Source organism: Triturus cristatus, chromosome 9 (assembly GCF_964204655.1).
Source record: "Triturus cristatus chromosome 9, aTriCri1.1, whole genome shotgun sequence".
NCBI classification, from domain to species: Eukaryota; Metazoa; Chordata; class Amphibia; order Caudata; family Salamandridae; genus Triturus; species Triturus cristatus.
In genome coordinates this window covers 1,059,331,880-1,059,350,435 of record NC_140592.1, presented here as the reverse complement: position 1 = coordinate 1,059,350,435, position 18,556 = coordinate 1,059,331,880, and the positions used below count along the sequence as shown (strand labels likewise).

At 45.8% G+C, this 18,556-nt stretch overlaps 1 protein-coding gene across 2 annotated transcripts in view; it reads right to left on the bottom strand.

The window, feature by feature from the left end:
• KLHL28 (kelch like family member 28) overlaps nucleotides 1-18,556 on the bottom strand; it is a 230,082-nt gene that overhangs the window by 61,685 nt on the left and 149,841 nt on the right. For both annotated transcript variants that reach the window (XM_085626939.1, XM_085626940.1), the window contains one exon: nucleotides 13,025-13,233. In XM_085626939.1, coding sequence (XP_085483065.1) covers nucleotides 13,025-13,233 — 209 coding nt within the window. The remainder of the gene's footprint in view (nucleotides 1-13,024; nucleotides 13,234-18,556) is intronic.

The window sequence follows — 18,556 nt, the reverse complement described above, 5'->3', positions numbered from 1 at the left end:
GAAGTCCACGCCAAGCCACAGGGCTTATTGAGTGGAGCAGACAAAACGAGCGGCAGAGATGCCCCAGCTCTCGATTCGGTTCCCGGCCCTGCTCCCGACCCCTGAAGCCCCGAGCTATAGTTCCTTCACCTGCAGCTCCAGCAGCACCTGCTGCTCTTCTCAGGTGCTCGGCTATGCAAAATTGGTGGCCTGCAGCCGTGGAGAGAGCGCCCCAGGCGGTCTGTGGAGGGGGCCCGGTTAGTTCCGGGTGTGGCCTGCGGATGCGCCCAGTGAGCCCCACTTACCAACAGCACAGTACCAGCACTGCCATTGCCATCGCAGGAGGACCCTGGGGGAGCCACACCACCACCTTGCCGCCACTGTAGGCCACAGTAGCCTGGAGACGGGAACCAGAAGACAGGAGGCCGGAGGTACTGGAAAAAGGGGAGAGGCCGGTACTGCCTACAAGGATTTGAGGCCGGCACCAGGTGCCAAGCGCAAAGCATCCACGGGGGGAGCCGCTGTGGCTGTGCTTCACAGAGCCATAAAGGGGTCTCCTCAATCCCCCCGAAACATAGCCCATATTCCAGAGCCCAGGAGGTAGCGCTAGCTGCCAGGGCCTGTCATTACAAGCTTTACAAGCTCAACAAGCACCACAAGTGCACCAGTCCCCCCCCCCCCCCCAGCAGCTTGCTATCGACCAGCACATCTGGCCTCCACTCCTTCCTTTTGAAACCTATGCACATACTTGCTGCCACTCCATCATGCTCGACCTCAGCCCCAGACGTACACAGGTGAACAAGGCAATCAGGTGGAATCACCCTGCAATCAGCAGCCAGCTCAACATTAGAAAGGGTGCAGTCGGGCTTCAGCAGTGGAATTGAACCTAATAACTGCTACTGCTGGAGCAACACCCATCGCCCCCACAGCTGACTCCGACAGAACCTTTTCTCTGTACCTCCCCAGTCCTACAGGCTTAACAACTCTCTCTGCGTATTCGGCCCCGCCCTACTCAGGTTTGGACCTGGGAGCCCAAGAACATAGTGCAAACCCAGCAAACTCAGCCAAGACAGTTCAACTCTCCCAGGGGGATACAAACACAGAAGACACAGAAATGACTCTCTATGGAAACCCCTCACTTGGCTTTGCAAATGGCCAGCTGAGATCAAAGCGGCTCGACCATCCGGACTTGCCAATGGCAAGTTCAAAGCAGGAACAGAAGGAGCATGGCGTCCTAGCTCACTCTTGGGTCTTCAACTCCACATCAATCCTCATTCTTAATAGGGCCTCCTCTATTCGAGTCAAGCCTCTTTGAGGAAGCAATATTTGAAACAGGCGACAAAAACTTAGACCAACCCATCCCAAGAACCCCCCCCCCCCCCCTTGCAAGCCAGGCTCTTCAGCTAAGGGCCACCACCTGTCAACAATAAACCTATCGACCACAACAACACAAGCAAACAATGTGTGGACCTCCATGCTAAGCACAATTCATGCCATGGCCGCAGCTCTATCTCACCACTCAAGACAAAATTGATGCCCAAGTAGACATTCTTTACTCTCTAGCTACACTCCTCACGGATGTCGACAGCAAATTGGACAACTTGAATAACATGATCAAGCGTGCGCAATACACAGCAGAAATAGCCGATCCTCCTATATTCACAGGAGGCACCTGCCTGTGCTCCCCAATTCTAAGCAAGCTGGCCACCCTTCTGCAAGCCATGGAAACCCTGCTGCAAGATCAAGTCGCAGCACCCCTCGACCAAATTCACAAGAAAAGAGTACACTCTAGAGTCTCCTCCCAAGTAGTCGATCAAGACGCAAGGCCTCTCAAAATGGTCTCCCACAAATCTAAGTTCAGCCACGACAGCATGTCCCGTTCATCAACTAGGCAGAGCTGCCTGCTCTACCGGTCAGGTAACATTTCCACAGCTGTCTCACCAATCTATTGGTCTCTTCACCGTCCAATGCCATACAGCCGGCCAGACAAAGCAAACGACTAAGGAAACAAAGAAACTAAACCCAAAAAGTTCTAATCACCATAAAGCAGGGATTGCTTTATCTTAATTTCACCAAGACAAAATTAAACAAAATTTCTCTCCCTTCGAACTCTACGGTATCGGCCACAGACTCGTCTATAAAATCTTCATTAGCAGACTGTGAAGTGCAGAACCAACAAACAGACCAAATCTGCTCAGTAGCAGCAGTAGATGCCCGTAACAACCAGCTCCTAAAACCGGGCAACAGACAGTCCCAGGGTCAACACCGTCCAACGATTGTGGAAGATCCATTCCAATCTTCCACATAGGCTCACTCTGGTTGCCCAAACACAAGCAACCAGTCAAAAAGGCTGTCTGAGGAAAAAGCGATCCACTGCAAAACAGCTACCTATCCAAGTCTGAACCATCTAAGAGAGCACGTTATAGTGATAAACATGATGACTCCATCCGATCGCACCATCTACTGACTCAAACTCGGGGACCAACAGAGTTCTTGATAGCAGGAGACATGTGGACTCCAGCCAATTGAAAGACTCACTGACTAAAATTTTGAGAACCCAGGGTACTGTAAACACACCTACAGTCCCTCTTCGGCCCAACCGTCTGGTCTTCACTCCGGAATATCAAAAGGGGGGCCCACGACATCTTTAACACGGGTAACATGATTCTTCTGTTTCAATCAATTCCAAACCATAAGCACATAAGATCAGTAGACAACCTGCCAATCGTATTTCTAGAGCCAAGAAGAAAGCATGAACCAGAACCTACCCAGGCTTCTTTCCTCTCTCCCACATAGGTGGAAACAACCCTGGCCAATTCAACAGTTTTTGATAGTTGGAGCATATAAATAGAGAGAGCAAGGGTTAAAGGATATCCAACAGCATTTCTGCACCAACACAATCATCTGACTTTTCTATATTATAAAGCACATAGGAACCACAATGTTAAAAAATATCTGTTGCGCTAACTTGCACTATACTTCAAGGCAAACGTACAACTGGGAATGAAAATCAACAAGGAGGACAAGACCCCAGCAATTCTAAGTCGAATCACACCAACTAAGGGATGGCTGCCAACCGCTCTCCAAATCAGAAACGCCCTATGACAAACCATCCCAATTCAAAAGGGGCAATGCCTGCGCTGGGCCAACTTTAGCCTATGTTCCTGGAACACACAAGGGCTCTCACAAAAACTTGACAATAATGAACCCCTATCATTTTGGAAGGATCTGGACCCCCTAATGCTACAAGAGACCTGGGCTCAATCAACTGTGCCCTTAACAGGCTTTGTCGAGTTTAGAAACTCAACCATAAAAGAGATTGCACCTAAAGTCCCCTGGGCCCAAGCAATTCATCTAAATATCTTCCATCACAGCAAAGCCCTCTCGCTTATGATCATCAACATCTACATTAATCAACCCAAATCAAGGTAAAAGGAGACACTGAAAAACCTGGTGTCAACACTAACATCTCAAACTGAAATATCTCTCTGCAAATATATTATCCGGTGACTTCAATACAAACCTTCTCACAAGGTGAACGCCTCGACAGCGACCACCGGTCACAACACATTAATCTCACTCTTACCCCCCTTAAAACTGGAAGCAGCTCCTCCTGTCTGCCTTGGCGTGTGGACAGAAAACCTAAATCGGCTGAAATGGGACAACAAAATCAGCAAGGAAATTATGGACAGGCCTTGTTGAACAAATTCTACAGAAATTCAGAGGGAGGGATTCGGTAGTCAATGGTTGTCTGGGGCCCCAGAAGTGCTGGTGTACAATTTGTAAAGTAGCCATCACCATAATTAGCATTGTGAAAGCAAAGATGACCAGATAAATTTGAAAATGGGGTAGTAATAATGTGTTTAATTTTAAGCCATAAGTAACACATTTCACGTATAAACATACTACAACTATAAATGGTTGGGGAAATCCAGATTTAAATAATTAGAACTTAGTGAGAGTCTATGTGATTTCTGACTCTCACATTCTCCAGCTGTATAACTCTGGAAGTAGTTGAATACGCAAATCAAGTAGGTCTGCTTAATTTTCAGTCCTTTTAGTTCTCCCCCCATCCCGATACACCTACCTCGGACCCTAATTGCAAGACAGTGGCACAGAACATTTTGGATATTTTCCAGTTTTGTGCAACCACTGTTTTCTCTCTAACCTACCCTCCTTAATCTTACATTTTAGAGTGGCTGTCCTTCTGTTTCTTCAAATCCAATTCGTTTTACAATATCAGATTGCATAACTTAAGCCCAGTTTTGTTTTTACCAAAGAGCTTCAAAGCTCATGCAGGGATTAACTGCCCTTCTCCTGTGTGCCAACCTGCTTAACATCCCCTACTAACTTCAGTACTTTTGTTCTTTTCCGAAACTTCTGACAGCTTTTAAGCCTCACTGAAGTCCAGAACAGGTCTTGCTTATACTTCGATTACCAAGCCATGGTTTTTGAAACACTGCTGATATATTTGCTAAAGAACAAAATGGAGCACCATATCTCAATTACCTTCTCATTTGCCTTAATTCTCTCTCTCCACTACCACCTTCATTCATCTCTTCACCCTCACACTACTGCCATACTTGTTGCCCTCTTCAACACTGCTGTCCTCTCTTCTTCAGCATTGCTCCCCCTTGACACCACAATCCACCTCATACTCTCCACCTCTTTCCTCACCACTGTTAGTTTCCTGCACGCTATCTGGGCCTGCTCTCTGTTACCTTCTCCCTCATCGCTGTTGCTCTCCTTGCCTCTTCCTCCTTTACCATGGCTTTCCTACTCCTTCTACACTGCTACCTTCCTCCTTCACGGCAATGTTTGCCTTCCCTCTCATCCTAATGTCAAACACTCTCTCCTACTAGTGATCCGTCTGGTCTACTCTTTTCCCTTCACTACCCTCCTTGCTATTACCTCCTGTAAATGTTCATTCTATCAACCCCTATTTGCTTGTTTCTATTGCAGTCACCTCTCCATTTCTCCGAAGTACTCCTCCTCCCTCTTTCTAAGAGACTCCCTTTCTTTGTCTCTATAGCAGCCTCTTCTATACCTCACCACAGCCTGTCTGTCTGTCTCACTCACTCTCTCTCTCTCGTCTACCTCTCCAGTTTCGCCTATTCTCTTTTGCTCTCTTCACTCCTAACACATACTAGCCACCCTACTAACTCCTCATCACTACCCTCCCTCTTGATAATCCTACCTGTTCAACTTTACATCCTCCTCGCATTATCTCTCAGACTATCTTTTCCCCTCCCACTGAACCTCATTCTCGCCACCTCTGCCCCACATTTTCACTCTGGACCATCTACAACCTCTCCCTCAATGACTTTCTCCCACTATGAACCTTCTCTTTCTGCGCCACTGCCTCACACTGGCTGTAAAGCTTCACGGTCTCTCAGTTCACTCCTACCTCGTATCTAACCATCATTCTGCGCCTCAAACTGTCTGACAACAGCTCCGTTTCCCTTCTGCTACTGGCCACTACAACTCTCGACCATCCTCTTGCATCTCCATAACCATCATCTCTCAGTCATTCCGTCTCCATCAATCAGTGGGTAGATAGGATCACAAGTCATCACAACTTCAGGAGGGGGCAGAAAACAAAGGAATGGAATATAACAACACAACACAGATTGAAAGGTGGAGAGAGCCCTCTCAGTGCACACTATACAATGGCTAGATCAGATGAGCTGCCAAGCACACCAAGAGGTTTCTACCTTTCAGCCCTGCTTTTTCCTGTTTCCAGCATTACATTAACGGGTGATTCCTGAGGAAGGAACGAGGAGGGCTCCATTAGTCTGTCAATAGCGTTCTCTACAGGAAATGCAAGTTTTGCAATTGATTTCACCTCTCCGGTTGTCAAAACCAAAAGTGCACAGGAGAGCAGGTATGATGGGCTGGGTTCACAAATCAGCTCGTCTTCACAAACAAGAAGCACAATAGGGCTTCTAAAATTAATGAGATAATTAATATATTCCAAGACATCATTTGTAAGTAGGCAAATGGAGGATCAAGGAATATATTATATTACCTACTGGCGGTCGCCAGTAGGTAGATATAGTTAGGACCTATTTTCCATAGGAAATCCGCAACATTCTATTTGGAATAACGTTGGCGCTGATTGATGAATCTTCGCGAAATTTTCCAAACTGTTGGCCAGCTCCGGTCCGCTCCTATCCTGAAAATTTCACGGTGATTTGTGAAGCGGGGGCCGAGAAAAAAGGGGGGTCCCAAAACGCGTTTTCCCCATGCATTTTCCCATAGGACCTGTTGAGGCAGCTACAGCCCGAACTGCTGAACAGAATTACACCAAATTTGGCAAAGAGGCAGTCCACAGTTCAGACTCGTGCCTTTTGCTTAAATGGTGTAAATCCGTTCAGTAGTTCCTGAGAAAATCAAACGTAAAATCATAGATCCATCTATGGCCTCGGAGGATCCGCGCACCCTCTAAAACAAGCGCGAAAAACGCAAAAAGGGGGCTGACCCCCTAGGCCTGCTCAGGGGGTCCCACAAGGACCCCAGGGCCAAAAAAAGCTTTGAAAAAAAAAATAATAGGCGAGATTCACGCACCCAGCGAGAATTTCGGCCGAAAATGTTAAAAAAAAGAAGCGCGGGGCTCCCGCGCTTCCTTGGTAATTGGCCCCCGGGCGCAGACTTAAAAAAAGTGTGGGGGTCCCAATCCCCCCCACACTGCCCTGGGGACCGCCACCCCCTGGGGCTCCAAGATATTATATGCGTGAGGGCTCGTGGCCCCCCCCGCAGTCCCGGGGACCGCCACCCCCCGGGGCTTCCTGAAAATGGGTGAGGGGGCTCGCAGCCCCCCCAGCCCCGGGGACCGCCACCACCCGGGGCAACTTGTCAATGTGGGAGGGGGGCCACGCGGCCCCCCTCCTGGAGCCTTGAATAGGCTCTGGGGACCGCCACCCCCCCAGGGCCGGCTCCTGCAGTGTCCCGGGGTTCCCACCCCCGGGACACTGTAGTTTGCAATGACAGGGCGGGGGCCTCGCAGCTCCCGCCCTGTCATTGCAAACTGCTTTGCTTCATTGAAGCGAGAGCAGGGAAACCTGCTCTCGCTTCAATGAAGTAATGCTGATTGCTTTTCCACATGGGGAGCAGCAGGTTAGCTGCTCCCCATGTGGAAAAGCAATGCTGGCTCCCGCAGGACGCAGGGAGCCGGCTAGGACCGTGGGGGGATTGGTAACAACCCCACGGCCCCCAACAGAGGCCAGGCCCCGGGGGATGGGGTCTCCAGGGCCATAAGTGGCCTAGGAGGGGGGCCACGCACCCCCCTGCCAGATTAAAAATTTAAAAAAAACTAAAAAACAATGGCCGGCCCCGGGGGATGGGGTCCCAGGGGCCTTAAAGTGGCCAGAAGAGGGGGGCTACGCAGCCCCCCCTCCATAAAATGTTTTTAAAAAAGGGCCATGCCCCGGGGGATGGGGTCCCCGGGGCAAATTATTGCCTCGGGAGGGGGGCCACGCCAAAAAAATGGAAAAAGAAGGGGGGGCTATACAGCCCCCCTTCTAAAAAAAAAAAGAATAAGAAAAAAAAAAAGGAGGGATCGGGCCGGAGGCCACGCCCCCTCCTTATACGTCTCTGCAAACACGCCCCCGGCGTGTTTGCAGAGGGGGAACTAATTTCCCTTAAATACTGGGGGTCCCTGGGGGCCAACTAGCCCACCAGGAACCTCCAGTATGCGCCAGGGGGCTGCGTTGCAGATAGGTGTAATGAGGCAACGCCCCTTTTTACACCTCTCTGCAACGCAGCTCCGTGGCGCTTACTGGAGGTACCTGGTGGCCTAGTTGGCCGCCAGGGGACCTCAGGATTCAAGGGGACTTAATCCCCCAACTTAAAAAGCGCCACGGGGTGCGTTTGCACAGTGGTGAAGGTAGGGGGCGGGGCCTGAGGTGATACTGTGCAAACACGCCCAGTGGCGCGTTTTAAGTTGGGGAATTCATCCCTCTTCAATCCAGAGGTCCCCTAGGGGCTAACTAGCCCACCAGGTACCTCCAGTAAGCGCCACGGAGCTGCGTTGCAGAGTGTTGTAAAAAGGGGCGTGGTCTCTGAACACCTCTCTGCAACGCAGCTCCCTGGCCCATACTGGAGGTACCTGGTGTGCTAGTTGGCCCCCAGTGGAACTCTGGATTGAAGAGGAATTAATTCCCCAAATTAAAACGCGCCACAGGGCGTGTTTGCACACGTCACCTCAGGCCCCGCCCCCTTCCTTCACCATTGTACAAATATTCCTCTAAAATCAGCCGAACTACGAATTCCGATTTACTCACCTGTTCTCAGGAGAGAACCCAGGGCTGCATCTTTTAGCCCAGCACTGACCCTGAAAAGTAATTCTAAGCGTACTTACTAGTAACTTGTATTTCCTTCCATAGGAATCCATTGTGTGGTTTTCACCAGAAAAGTTTCGAAGTGTCCATTTTTGAAACGTACAAATATTCCTCTAAAATCAGCCAAACTACGAATTCCAATTTACTCACCTGTTATCAGGAGAGAACCCAGGGCTGCATCTGTTAGCCCAGCAATGACCCGGAAAAGTAATTCTAAGCGTACTTACCAGTAACTTGTATTTCTTTCCGTAGGAATCCATTGTGTGGTTTTCACCAGAAAAGTTTCTAAGTGTCTATTTTCACAAACTAAAAATATTCCTAAAAAAACGTCTGTATGACTTAAACACATTCTTTCAACTGTTTACAGGAGATTGGCCAGTGCTGGATCCAGGATCCATTACTGAGTAAGAAAAAGTAATGATAACACTACTTACCTGCTAAGTGAATTTTCTGCTATAGGATAACATTGGTGATTCTATGTGAAAAAATTTCTAAGTGTCAACTTTTAAAATACAATTATATTCCTTAAAAATCACTACTGTAACCAAAAGGCTTTTACTCAACTGTTTACAGGAGATGTCCAAGGACTGAATCTAGGATCCAGTCCTCTGGTTAGAAAAGTAATCCATAAAGTAACTAATTGCATTTGACTAGAAATTCACATTGAGCTCAATGTTGCATTGCGTTTGAAATTGTGTTGCCCATTGCAACAACTGTAACTACTGCACTTAAAAGTCTATTGCCTATTTGCAAAGTATTTAAACTAAAGTAATTCATTCTGAGAAAGTGTATTTTGTATTGTAATGTATAATGTAATTAAAAAAATAAAATATCTAAAAATAAGCAGTTTACAAAATGTAGTAAATCAGTACCAAAATAATCAGTATAACAATTAATACATTAAAAATGGTCATGTACAAAACCTTTAAAATTCACTGAAAAACCAATAGGTTTCAGGCCTGATATAGTTAGGAATTAGCATTTAAAAAACCTTAGAAATTCACTGAAAAAACAATAGGTTTTAGGGGTGTTATAGCTAGCTGGACATTTCACTCGAACAAAACCATTGAAATTCCTCCGATATAGTTAGTTGTACTAACTACATCTCGCGCGCCCGCAATCCACTGCTGATAATTTCACATATTACATCTTTCATGACAGGGTCAGTGACATCACTGATGACATCTCAAATGACATCACTGACGACATCACTGATGACATCATCCACGTGACAATCAGAGTCACCTCATCATACACTAGTATAACCTTTCATCACTCACTGTAAAATACAGTGCTAGATTTAAAACCATTGACACACCAATACAAGTTTCTAAACACCCACTCAGTGATTCCTAGATCTATACACACATGTAATCACTTACCTATAGATTCACTCATACATGCTGTCAATGATGAATAGAACACTATCAAATATACTTATACACCTACATCGACATTACACACCAGCACACATCCTAATCACTTATGAAGTCATCCTACTCACTTATGCAAACAATGGATCATACTTACTTTTACTTAGCTATACACTTATAAAAACACCACTTCATCCATTCATATAGATAATAACTCATACTTAGTGTGTTATAAAAACACTATTACAAGTATACAGTTATCCATACAGTCACTCATACAATCACTGAGTCTTATGTATACTTATTTATATACAACAACTGACACATACACTGGCTTTTATTTTTCTAGTTAGTTGGACGTGTACCATTGAGACATATATTGGCTCATCGCCACACCCATAAAGATATTCACTCACCCAAACAACTGTTATAACATCTAGTTTTAACTTCAGATACCTACTGAATCAACTATTCACACACATCTTTGGGCAGTCACACACCCCCCACCGAACCACACACACATTCATTCTCCCACACATCAGTTCCCAGAATGCAGTCATTCGGTCCTCACAGTAGGCCGTGTCTCTGAGCCAGCAATGTACCCAGGGCAATGGTCTACGGCAATCACACAATAGGAGCAATAGGGGGAAAACAGGGCCGGGCCAGGCCAGGCCGCCCCCCACTCAACACATTATAAACAACAACTGGCCTGACCCAGAATACACCAAATCCTAAAACTGGGACACTAAAGGGGTTTACAATCCTTGTTTAATCCCCTAGAGTGTGTACACTACCACTACTCTAAGTGCCCGGGCGTATCAAATTTAAGGGAATCGTCAGACCATCATACCTAATCCCACCCAAGAATATAAAAAAAAAAAAAGGTGTGGAATAGGAGAGAAAGCACCTCACGGTAGTAACACCAAGAAGGGTTTCTGGCTGATGCTCGCCAGTATACCCACTTATCATCATTGGCCACTCTCTCTACATATAGAGGACAGAAATGTGAGTGTATTCTTTTCTGAAGAATCTCATACCCAGTGAAGATAGAGAAGAAAGTTAGTAAAGTTCAAATGTAGATTAACTATCAGTGCCTAATGTTCTTCTACGTGCCCATTGGACCCCTGTGAGAATATAAAGAAATAATCCTCACCAATAAAAACCGGTAAAGCTTACTGGCTTCAACTTAGCTTTATTCAGTGCTGTAAGCTTCCCCAATTAAAAATGGTTTAATTCAAACCATAGTCAATTCTTTAACGCCAACATGTTTCGTTGCTCAACCCTTATGCAACTTCTTCAGGGCTGTTGGGGTTCCAATTATCAATTTCACATGAGATATTCTTGGGTGGGATTAGGTATGATGGTTTGACGATTTCCTTAAATTTGCTACGCCAGGGCACTTAGAGTAGTGGTAGTGTACACACTCTAGGGGATTAAAAAAGGATTGTAAACCCCTTTAGTGTCCCAGTTTTAGGATTTGGTGTATTCTGGGTCAGGCCAGTTGTTGTTTACAATGGTCTATGGCCCCAGCGCATCGCTACTCTTTTCTTACTTAATAGCAACAGCAGGGCAACCAACTTCCTCATTCCAGGGACATCCTTAACGATTCCAGTAATGCAGTCAGAGGGGACCGTTCCACATGCAATCCAGTAATCTCAAGTGCATCAAACATTAATGACCGGGCCTCCAAAGCTTCATTTTTTTTCAGATGACCTTTCTGAGCTTTTCCATTTGAAGCAGTTTTTCTTTGGTGGAGTTGCCTTCGTCCTCCAACGCAGATGTGCGATGCTCTATAAGTTCATCATGGCTTGTGACATTCTCTTTTAGGCAATCAAATTTGTTGGTCACTGACTATTTTGCCATCAAAAACCATGAGGCTCTGTTTGTGATCTAGGAACATTGCTCTTCTATCAGGTTCCTGCCAGCACGGGCCATCTCCCTCAGTGTCAAGACTACGCTCCTCCTGGTGGACTTAACTGCCCGAAGGCATCCTGCATTGTTCTTAAGATAACTTTGTCTGCTTGGCATCAGTCTTACCCATCGTGCCGGCAGCAGGAGCCTGACTACTACTAATAATTGTAACGAGATCATTTTGACGCAGTCCAGCTGCTCCCTACGTCCCCCAGCCACGAGGGGCACCAGATGTCTGCTGACCCAGCTGTTGCCAACTAACCCTGCATGTGAAGGGGCACATCTCCCCTGCCAGCAAACCGATGGTGGTCACTTCACTATCTCGTGGGTACCCCTACTTCTATCCAACATCCGCGCCCTGTGCAATTTTGACTTCTAGTGGGGCACAGCGTTCCTCACTCACCACATGGGAGGCGCCACAATGTCCCCACTCGCCTCTCTGCCAAACGTCAGTAATTCTTTGTCTTCGCCCTCCAGGTTAAGGCGATCACCTCACAAGTCCCTCCGACTCCGGGACCTAGAGATGACGTTAGTCTATACCGCTGCGGGCCTGGACCGCAGCCTCCATGCAAGGCCATCTGTCGGACGCGTGCTCTCCTTCCGTGTCGCGTGAGGGGAGACCACACTGCCTCTCCTCTGTCTTACTGGCTGGCCTGCGTTCCCCTCTGCCCGCCTGATTGGCTGTCTCTGGCCGTTCCCAGCTGCCAGCACCCTCACAGCTGACGGGAGGGCTTGTGCTCAGTGTCCACGCCACAACCACTCTGGTGATAGTACCTCAAAGGGGGGGGGGGAGGGGGGGGGGGGGGGGCTTGCCAACCTCTAGTCCACTGCTTAGTCCACTGCTACTCCCAGGTGCCACAGCAGCTTTGTCGCCTGTGCCACGGCTCCCCCACCTCCTCTACACTTCACACAGGGACCTTCGCACCAAAGGTCCAACAGCACAGGCTGCAGTGTTGCTTTATCACAGCCATCTGTCATTTCCGTGGATGTCGTGCTCCTTATTCCGGGGTCCCCGCGTTCAACAGGCTTAAGTGGGCTCCACGCCATGGCCAGCCGCAGCCAAGGCCACCAGGCTCAGCCAATTTTTGTCGGATAAATGTTTTGGCTCGCAGAGCTTCACAGAGTGATGGCCATCTTGCGGCCAGGCTCTCTGCGACTCCCCCAAGGAACATATATATATTTGGGGCATGCAGCTGCAATTTGACTATTCACCTTTTATCAATTCGCCTTTTGTAGTTCACACTGTACAAAGTCTGAAACTATTCAATAAATAGTAGAACTACTTGAGAGTTATACACATATATGTTGATCATCTACCTTCCTCCTCCAAACCTAAAAGAAAAAATGCAACTCCTTATAGCAAGCAGCCCAACATCAAGATCTTACCACTGTTCATAAACAAAAAGTTCAAAGCATAGTTACCTGTTCTGGGTTCCTTCATAGGTCTACAAACAGTCCACTGATTTTGATGAGGGTCAAATCTTTCAATGCTTGACAAGTGAGAGACACCATTGTGTCCACCCACAACGAAAATGAAGCCCAGCATAACACCGACACCAAAGTTGATTCTTTTATCAGCCATTGAAGCAACCATCTCCCAGGAATCCTTGCTCGGATCATAACGCTCCACACTGCATAGAAAATAAAGTTTTGCATGAATTCCAGAAAACTTTTACATACTACTGTGTATTAATAAAGATCAAAGTCATGAAAAACAATAACTTTGGTGAATTGTCAAATTGTCAAGGTGTAATTCAAAAAACCATAGTCATCTGCAAGTGTTCTTCTACTCAGCCTGTAAGATCGCTATAGCATTGACTGATTGATATTAGTCTAAGACCTGCAGGACAAAAGTTCGAAATTCAGACAGGGAAAATTCAGTGCTTCATCCTTTCAAGGTTATATGGCCCAACAAGGCAAAATCCTCTCTGAGGTTGACTTTGTTGCCAGATAGAACATGGCCTTGCAATTTAGTCTGTCCCTTGTATGATATAAGGCCACAACTGATCTGGATAGGATTTGTTCGTGTTTGCATTAACATGAACAAGCTGAAACACTATGGACGGAAAGTCAGGCTAGAGTAATTACCAGTGGCTGAAATTAATTTAAGGATTTAATCCTTCAATTTTTCACTCAATAAATAATACCATAAAACTGAACAGTAACAAAATCAATTATGTACAGTGTAGTACACGTACAGTGTTGTTAAATGGCAAACCCATGGTAGCAAGTGAAACATAAAAACAAGTCTTTAACATCAATATTTTTATTATATTATGATGCTAGAGGGGAGATTAAGGAGCTTACATGTCTGCACATTGAGGAAACGCTCATGGTGGCAGATTTTCAATCATCACTTCAGATGACTAAAACTGAAGTACTACCTCTATAGCTAAGGCAGTTGCAGGTTTTTGGTTCTGCAGAAGGGCCAAAACAGGGCGATGGGGGGAGTAAATGATAGGTAACACAACTGAAATCTAGAGGATGTATAAAGGAGGGTAAAATGGGTGCAAGGCTGAAGAGGGGATTGCTAACAAAGGAGAGGCATGGGCGCGGGATAGCTGTGGAGCATCTTTGTGATGCAGATTGTAACCAATGCTTGAATAAGAAAGCTTTTGAGATAATCTATACAGTCATACATTTCCTATTCAGTTTTTAATCTAAATTGGGGTTATCAATAAAAATCATAAAACTCACAACAATAGAGTTTTTATCATTCCTGGCACTTCAAGGGTAACACTTGAAAAGGAAAAGGATGCTAGCACTATAATAATAGTTAATCTACGAAGAGTACTAAATAGCCTGAAAAAATGGCCTTGCGGGGCTTGCATCCAGCAGAAGGAAAAACCCTATGATGAAAGCAAGTCACCTTGTTTGATTGAGGCTTTGCATCTTATTTTTGTTGATTAACAGTCACACTGAATAAATCTGTACTTGGTCTATCACTCTCTCTATTACAGGTTCTCAGTTCTGGTTATGGCATCTAATGTAGGAGGGCCACTTTTAAAACCCAGATTTAAGTTACCTTCCATTGCCTCCTATTGTGGTATAGCCTTGACTAAGAAGAAAACGTTATTCCTCTTTCCACAGAAGTTTAATACTGGAACTCACTCAAGCAGTTTGATCAACAAACCAAAAGAGTTGCTTTGTATGTGTGCGAGAGTGTCCCATTGACTGCATACGCATAAAAAACGATAGGAATACTGAAGCAAATACTGGTCTGTGGACTCTATAAAAGCCACATTTAAAGGGGTTCAGGTTTGTCCTGATTAAAGCTGGGAGTCCATTTTAGCATATAAAACCACCTTAAAAATACAGACCCAAGAAGATATAGTTGAGATAATAGACTCCAATCACATCTGTGGCTGATTTTAAGACAGCCCCCAAGATAACATTTAGCAACATGAGGAAATATGAATTTTATGATCAGTTATGTCCCCTATCTTAGACCCCAACGACTCCATGTACATGCTACAAGTACATGTATGTTCCCTCCAGTTCCAGCTATGAAGACGCAAATACATGTGCATCCAACGCCAACATGTCCTCTTTCAGATCCGCCATGAATGGGTCAAATAGTCCATTCCTGAGTATGATTGGCCACCGACTTTATATGGTTCACTTTTCACGTTTTACAGTTCAGGCGAGTAGGCCCTGAATTCTGTCATCAAGCCTTTTTCTGCTTCTGCCTCTGAAATGCTCCAGCCTGGACCTGCATCCGTGTCCATGAACTTTGTCCTACTCCCTGCGCGGCTAACGGTGCCTGACGCGGCTTGTTGCCTTCCAAAAACTGTATTCAGCCTTCAAGTTATCTGCTCCGCTCCTCATCCAATGCATTCCTGTCTAATAGTTTAGGTAAACATCCTTCCAGCTACCGAGCAAAGGGCTCGGCCTCGCTGTCTTTATGCAAATAATTCATAGCCCCTGTTACCATGGAAGATTCCTGCCCCCTCGCATCTCATGTAGACACATAGACGCTTGTACATGCACTAACAGTCAGTATAGAATAGATTCCGTCCGAGAGACCTTTCCTTTTGGATAAAACAGTTCATTAAACAAAGATATTAGATACGATTTGGGATTAGGTTGACCTGACCCCCCAGACTTCTGTCTCCATATGTAGAGCTAAATGTCAATTCCCCTTCACCCTCTAGTTGCACGTCAATCACACGTCAATCACACGTCATGCGGCTGCGCGCGCATCTCTGCCAAATATTTCTGCTGACACTGCAGGATTCTCTTATGGATCCACCCACTTGTGACATCATTTTAAATGACGTTTCTAGTATACGCCTGTATTTACGCCTATTTTCATTACGTATGTGTATTCTTATCTGTATTATCAGCTGTTACGCCTCCTGCATCTGTCTTAATGCAATGCTTTTCATATATATATTGTTACTTGTCAATAATGTATTGTCTATCCCTTCCTGAACCTTCGTGGTGATGGAATAAGATTGCCTAGTTCGAACTATAATTCCTTTGTAAGGAATAAAGCCCTTTTCAGAACCTCTAATACCACGGATTCTGCCTCTTATTTTGACTGAGTTATTCTTACTAGACTTTACCGCATAAAAAATAGTACAGGTAATTTAAATATTTACCACATAAATTGGCGCCCGAACAGGGACACTTTCTCATCTCACGCGCCGGAGGTGCGTTGCAGGCCCGGTCTCCTGCCACATCTGGACGGACAAAAACGCGTACCCGCAGGATTTCCTGTATCTCCCTCCGGCCAAGCGAGGATGACTGAGGCTGCGATCAACACCCAGACGAGGCGGTGAGAAGTGCGAAGTATCCCGACCAGAGCCTAGCTGAGAGAGCAAGATCCGAGGTATACAGAGGCCCACCAGGTTCCGAAGTTCCGAGTCGAGTAGAGTCCAGTCCGGTCCAGTTCAGTTCAGTTCCGAGGCCTTCCGTTCCGTGCTACCCGGTGAGTACCGTTGCTGGGGAGGCAGTTAGACGTGCACATTAATTTGTGCCGGTCCTGACGGGTTTGGGTACACAGATCCGGTCTGCACTGTTTTAGCAGTGTATCTGTACTGTTTAGCAGTATATCCAGTATGTTCATGTATATAATTCAGTATTATCTAGTATTAGTATTATGCCAGTAACTAGCTTTCTTCTAATTATCATTGTTCGTTAAATGTTAAATGTTTTACTGTGTTCAAAAATTGTGGTATGAATGAGTGTTCATTATTGTGTTTATTGTATTAATCGTGTTCAAGTCCAGTTCAAGTAAGAATCAAGTAGCAAGGTTTAAAAATGCCGTTCTTTTCAAAATTAAGACAGATCAAAACTAGAAAAGGAGTGCTCGAAGAAGCTGTTCCCATTCCACCTAGGGACACTCCAGGGTACTTTATGTATCATAAACATGGTCTAGATGCCGTATTATATCTTGACTTATGGGTGGACTACACTAAGGATCTAGCAGAAAGTCAGAGGTGGCCCGCAGCTGGGACATGGGATGCAGATTGCATCATGAGATTAGAAGAAGAATTATGGAAAAAGAAAGCCAGACAGTCACAGAAAGATGCCATTGAGTTATGGCGTAAAGAATCGCATAGGCGCACAGAGAAAGCGCTCAGACTGGAAGAGAAAAGTAGGGAGAACTCAAATAGAGCCCGAGAAAACGTATTAGTTGAGGAAGGTATCCGAGTAAAAACAGAACAAGTAGACAGACAACGAAATGCTCTTATGAATGGTATGTATCCTCTTTTAGCCGAAGGTTTACCTAAGGCCACCCCGGAAATACCGAAAGATTTGCCACCCCCATTACTCCCGATTAAAGCACATCCCAAGACCGCAAAAGATATTTTCCTTTCCTCCTATTTAGACGATGTAGCTCCGGAATATGTTAATGTTCCACCACACACGCCACCTGTCGATGGTGCTCAACGCCGAGAACAAACGCCCCCAACTCCGCAACCACAAACTCCTCCGCACAATCCCACGGGTCCATCTGTTTCCGCCGCTTTTCCTGCATCCACAGTCTCTACCTTACATCCCACGAATCCTTTCGTGCCTAGCACCTCAGAAGGTGCGACGGCAATTTTTGCCACGCCACCATCACGAAGCAAATCGTCTCTTAGAGATTTAGCAAACCAACGTACACCCCAAATAGCAACGTCCGACATGTTTAAAGAACATCTTGTAGATTGTAGATATGATCCAGTGCCCGGTAAAAATGACAGAATGCTGCTATCATCACTACGTATACGACGAGCTTCAATATATTTAACGACGCTACCAGGAATGATTAAACATTTAGACAATATATATCGCTTTGTCCAAACAGGGCAAGGCCCTGAAAGTATTGACGAAGCCATGGAATACCAGAAAGCGGATATACAGAGACAACTGTTACGTTTCTTCATAAACTGCTTGATCAGAGACAGAGATAGGTCCGAGGTAGACCAGGATGAAATGCAAGTACTTACCCGATGGGGTCAGAATATATCAGAGGGAAAACATGATAAACAGACATGTATAGTAGCTATGTGCCGAAAGATCCGCAAAGAAGTAGAACGAATACATAAAGTCAGATTGGAGGCAGACAAAACTGAATCAGAGGGAGAGGAGGAGGAAGAATCAGAAATGCCCACAGGACAATTAGAAACGATAGCCTATGTAGGTAGGGGAAGACCTTGTAACAATACCAGATATTTTAATGACCCGATACGTCCGATACGTCCAGAATGTAACAGACATTTTCAAGTCCCTATGTTAAACACGAAGTCCCCTGAACACTTATTCCAGGCTGCTGATAAATTACTCCGAGACCGAAGGGGGTATCATATGCTCGATTCTATGGATGAACAAGAATTAGCCAGGTCAGCAGTACAATGGGCTGACAGTTCTGAAAAATACAGTGATGATGCGTTGGCACACACGTTTTTGAATCTTACCCCAGACGAACAGCGTTTAGCTGGTATATACATGATACAACACCTC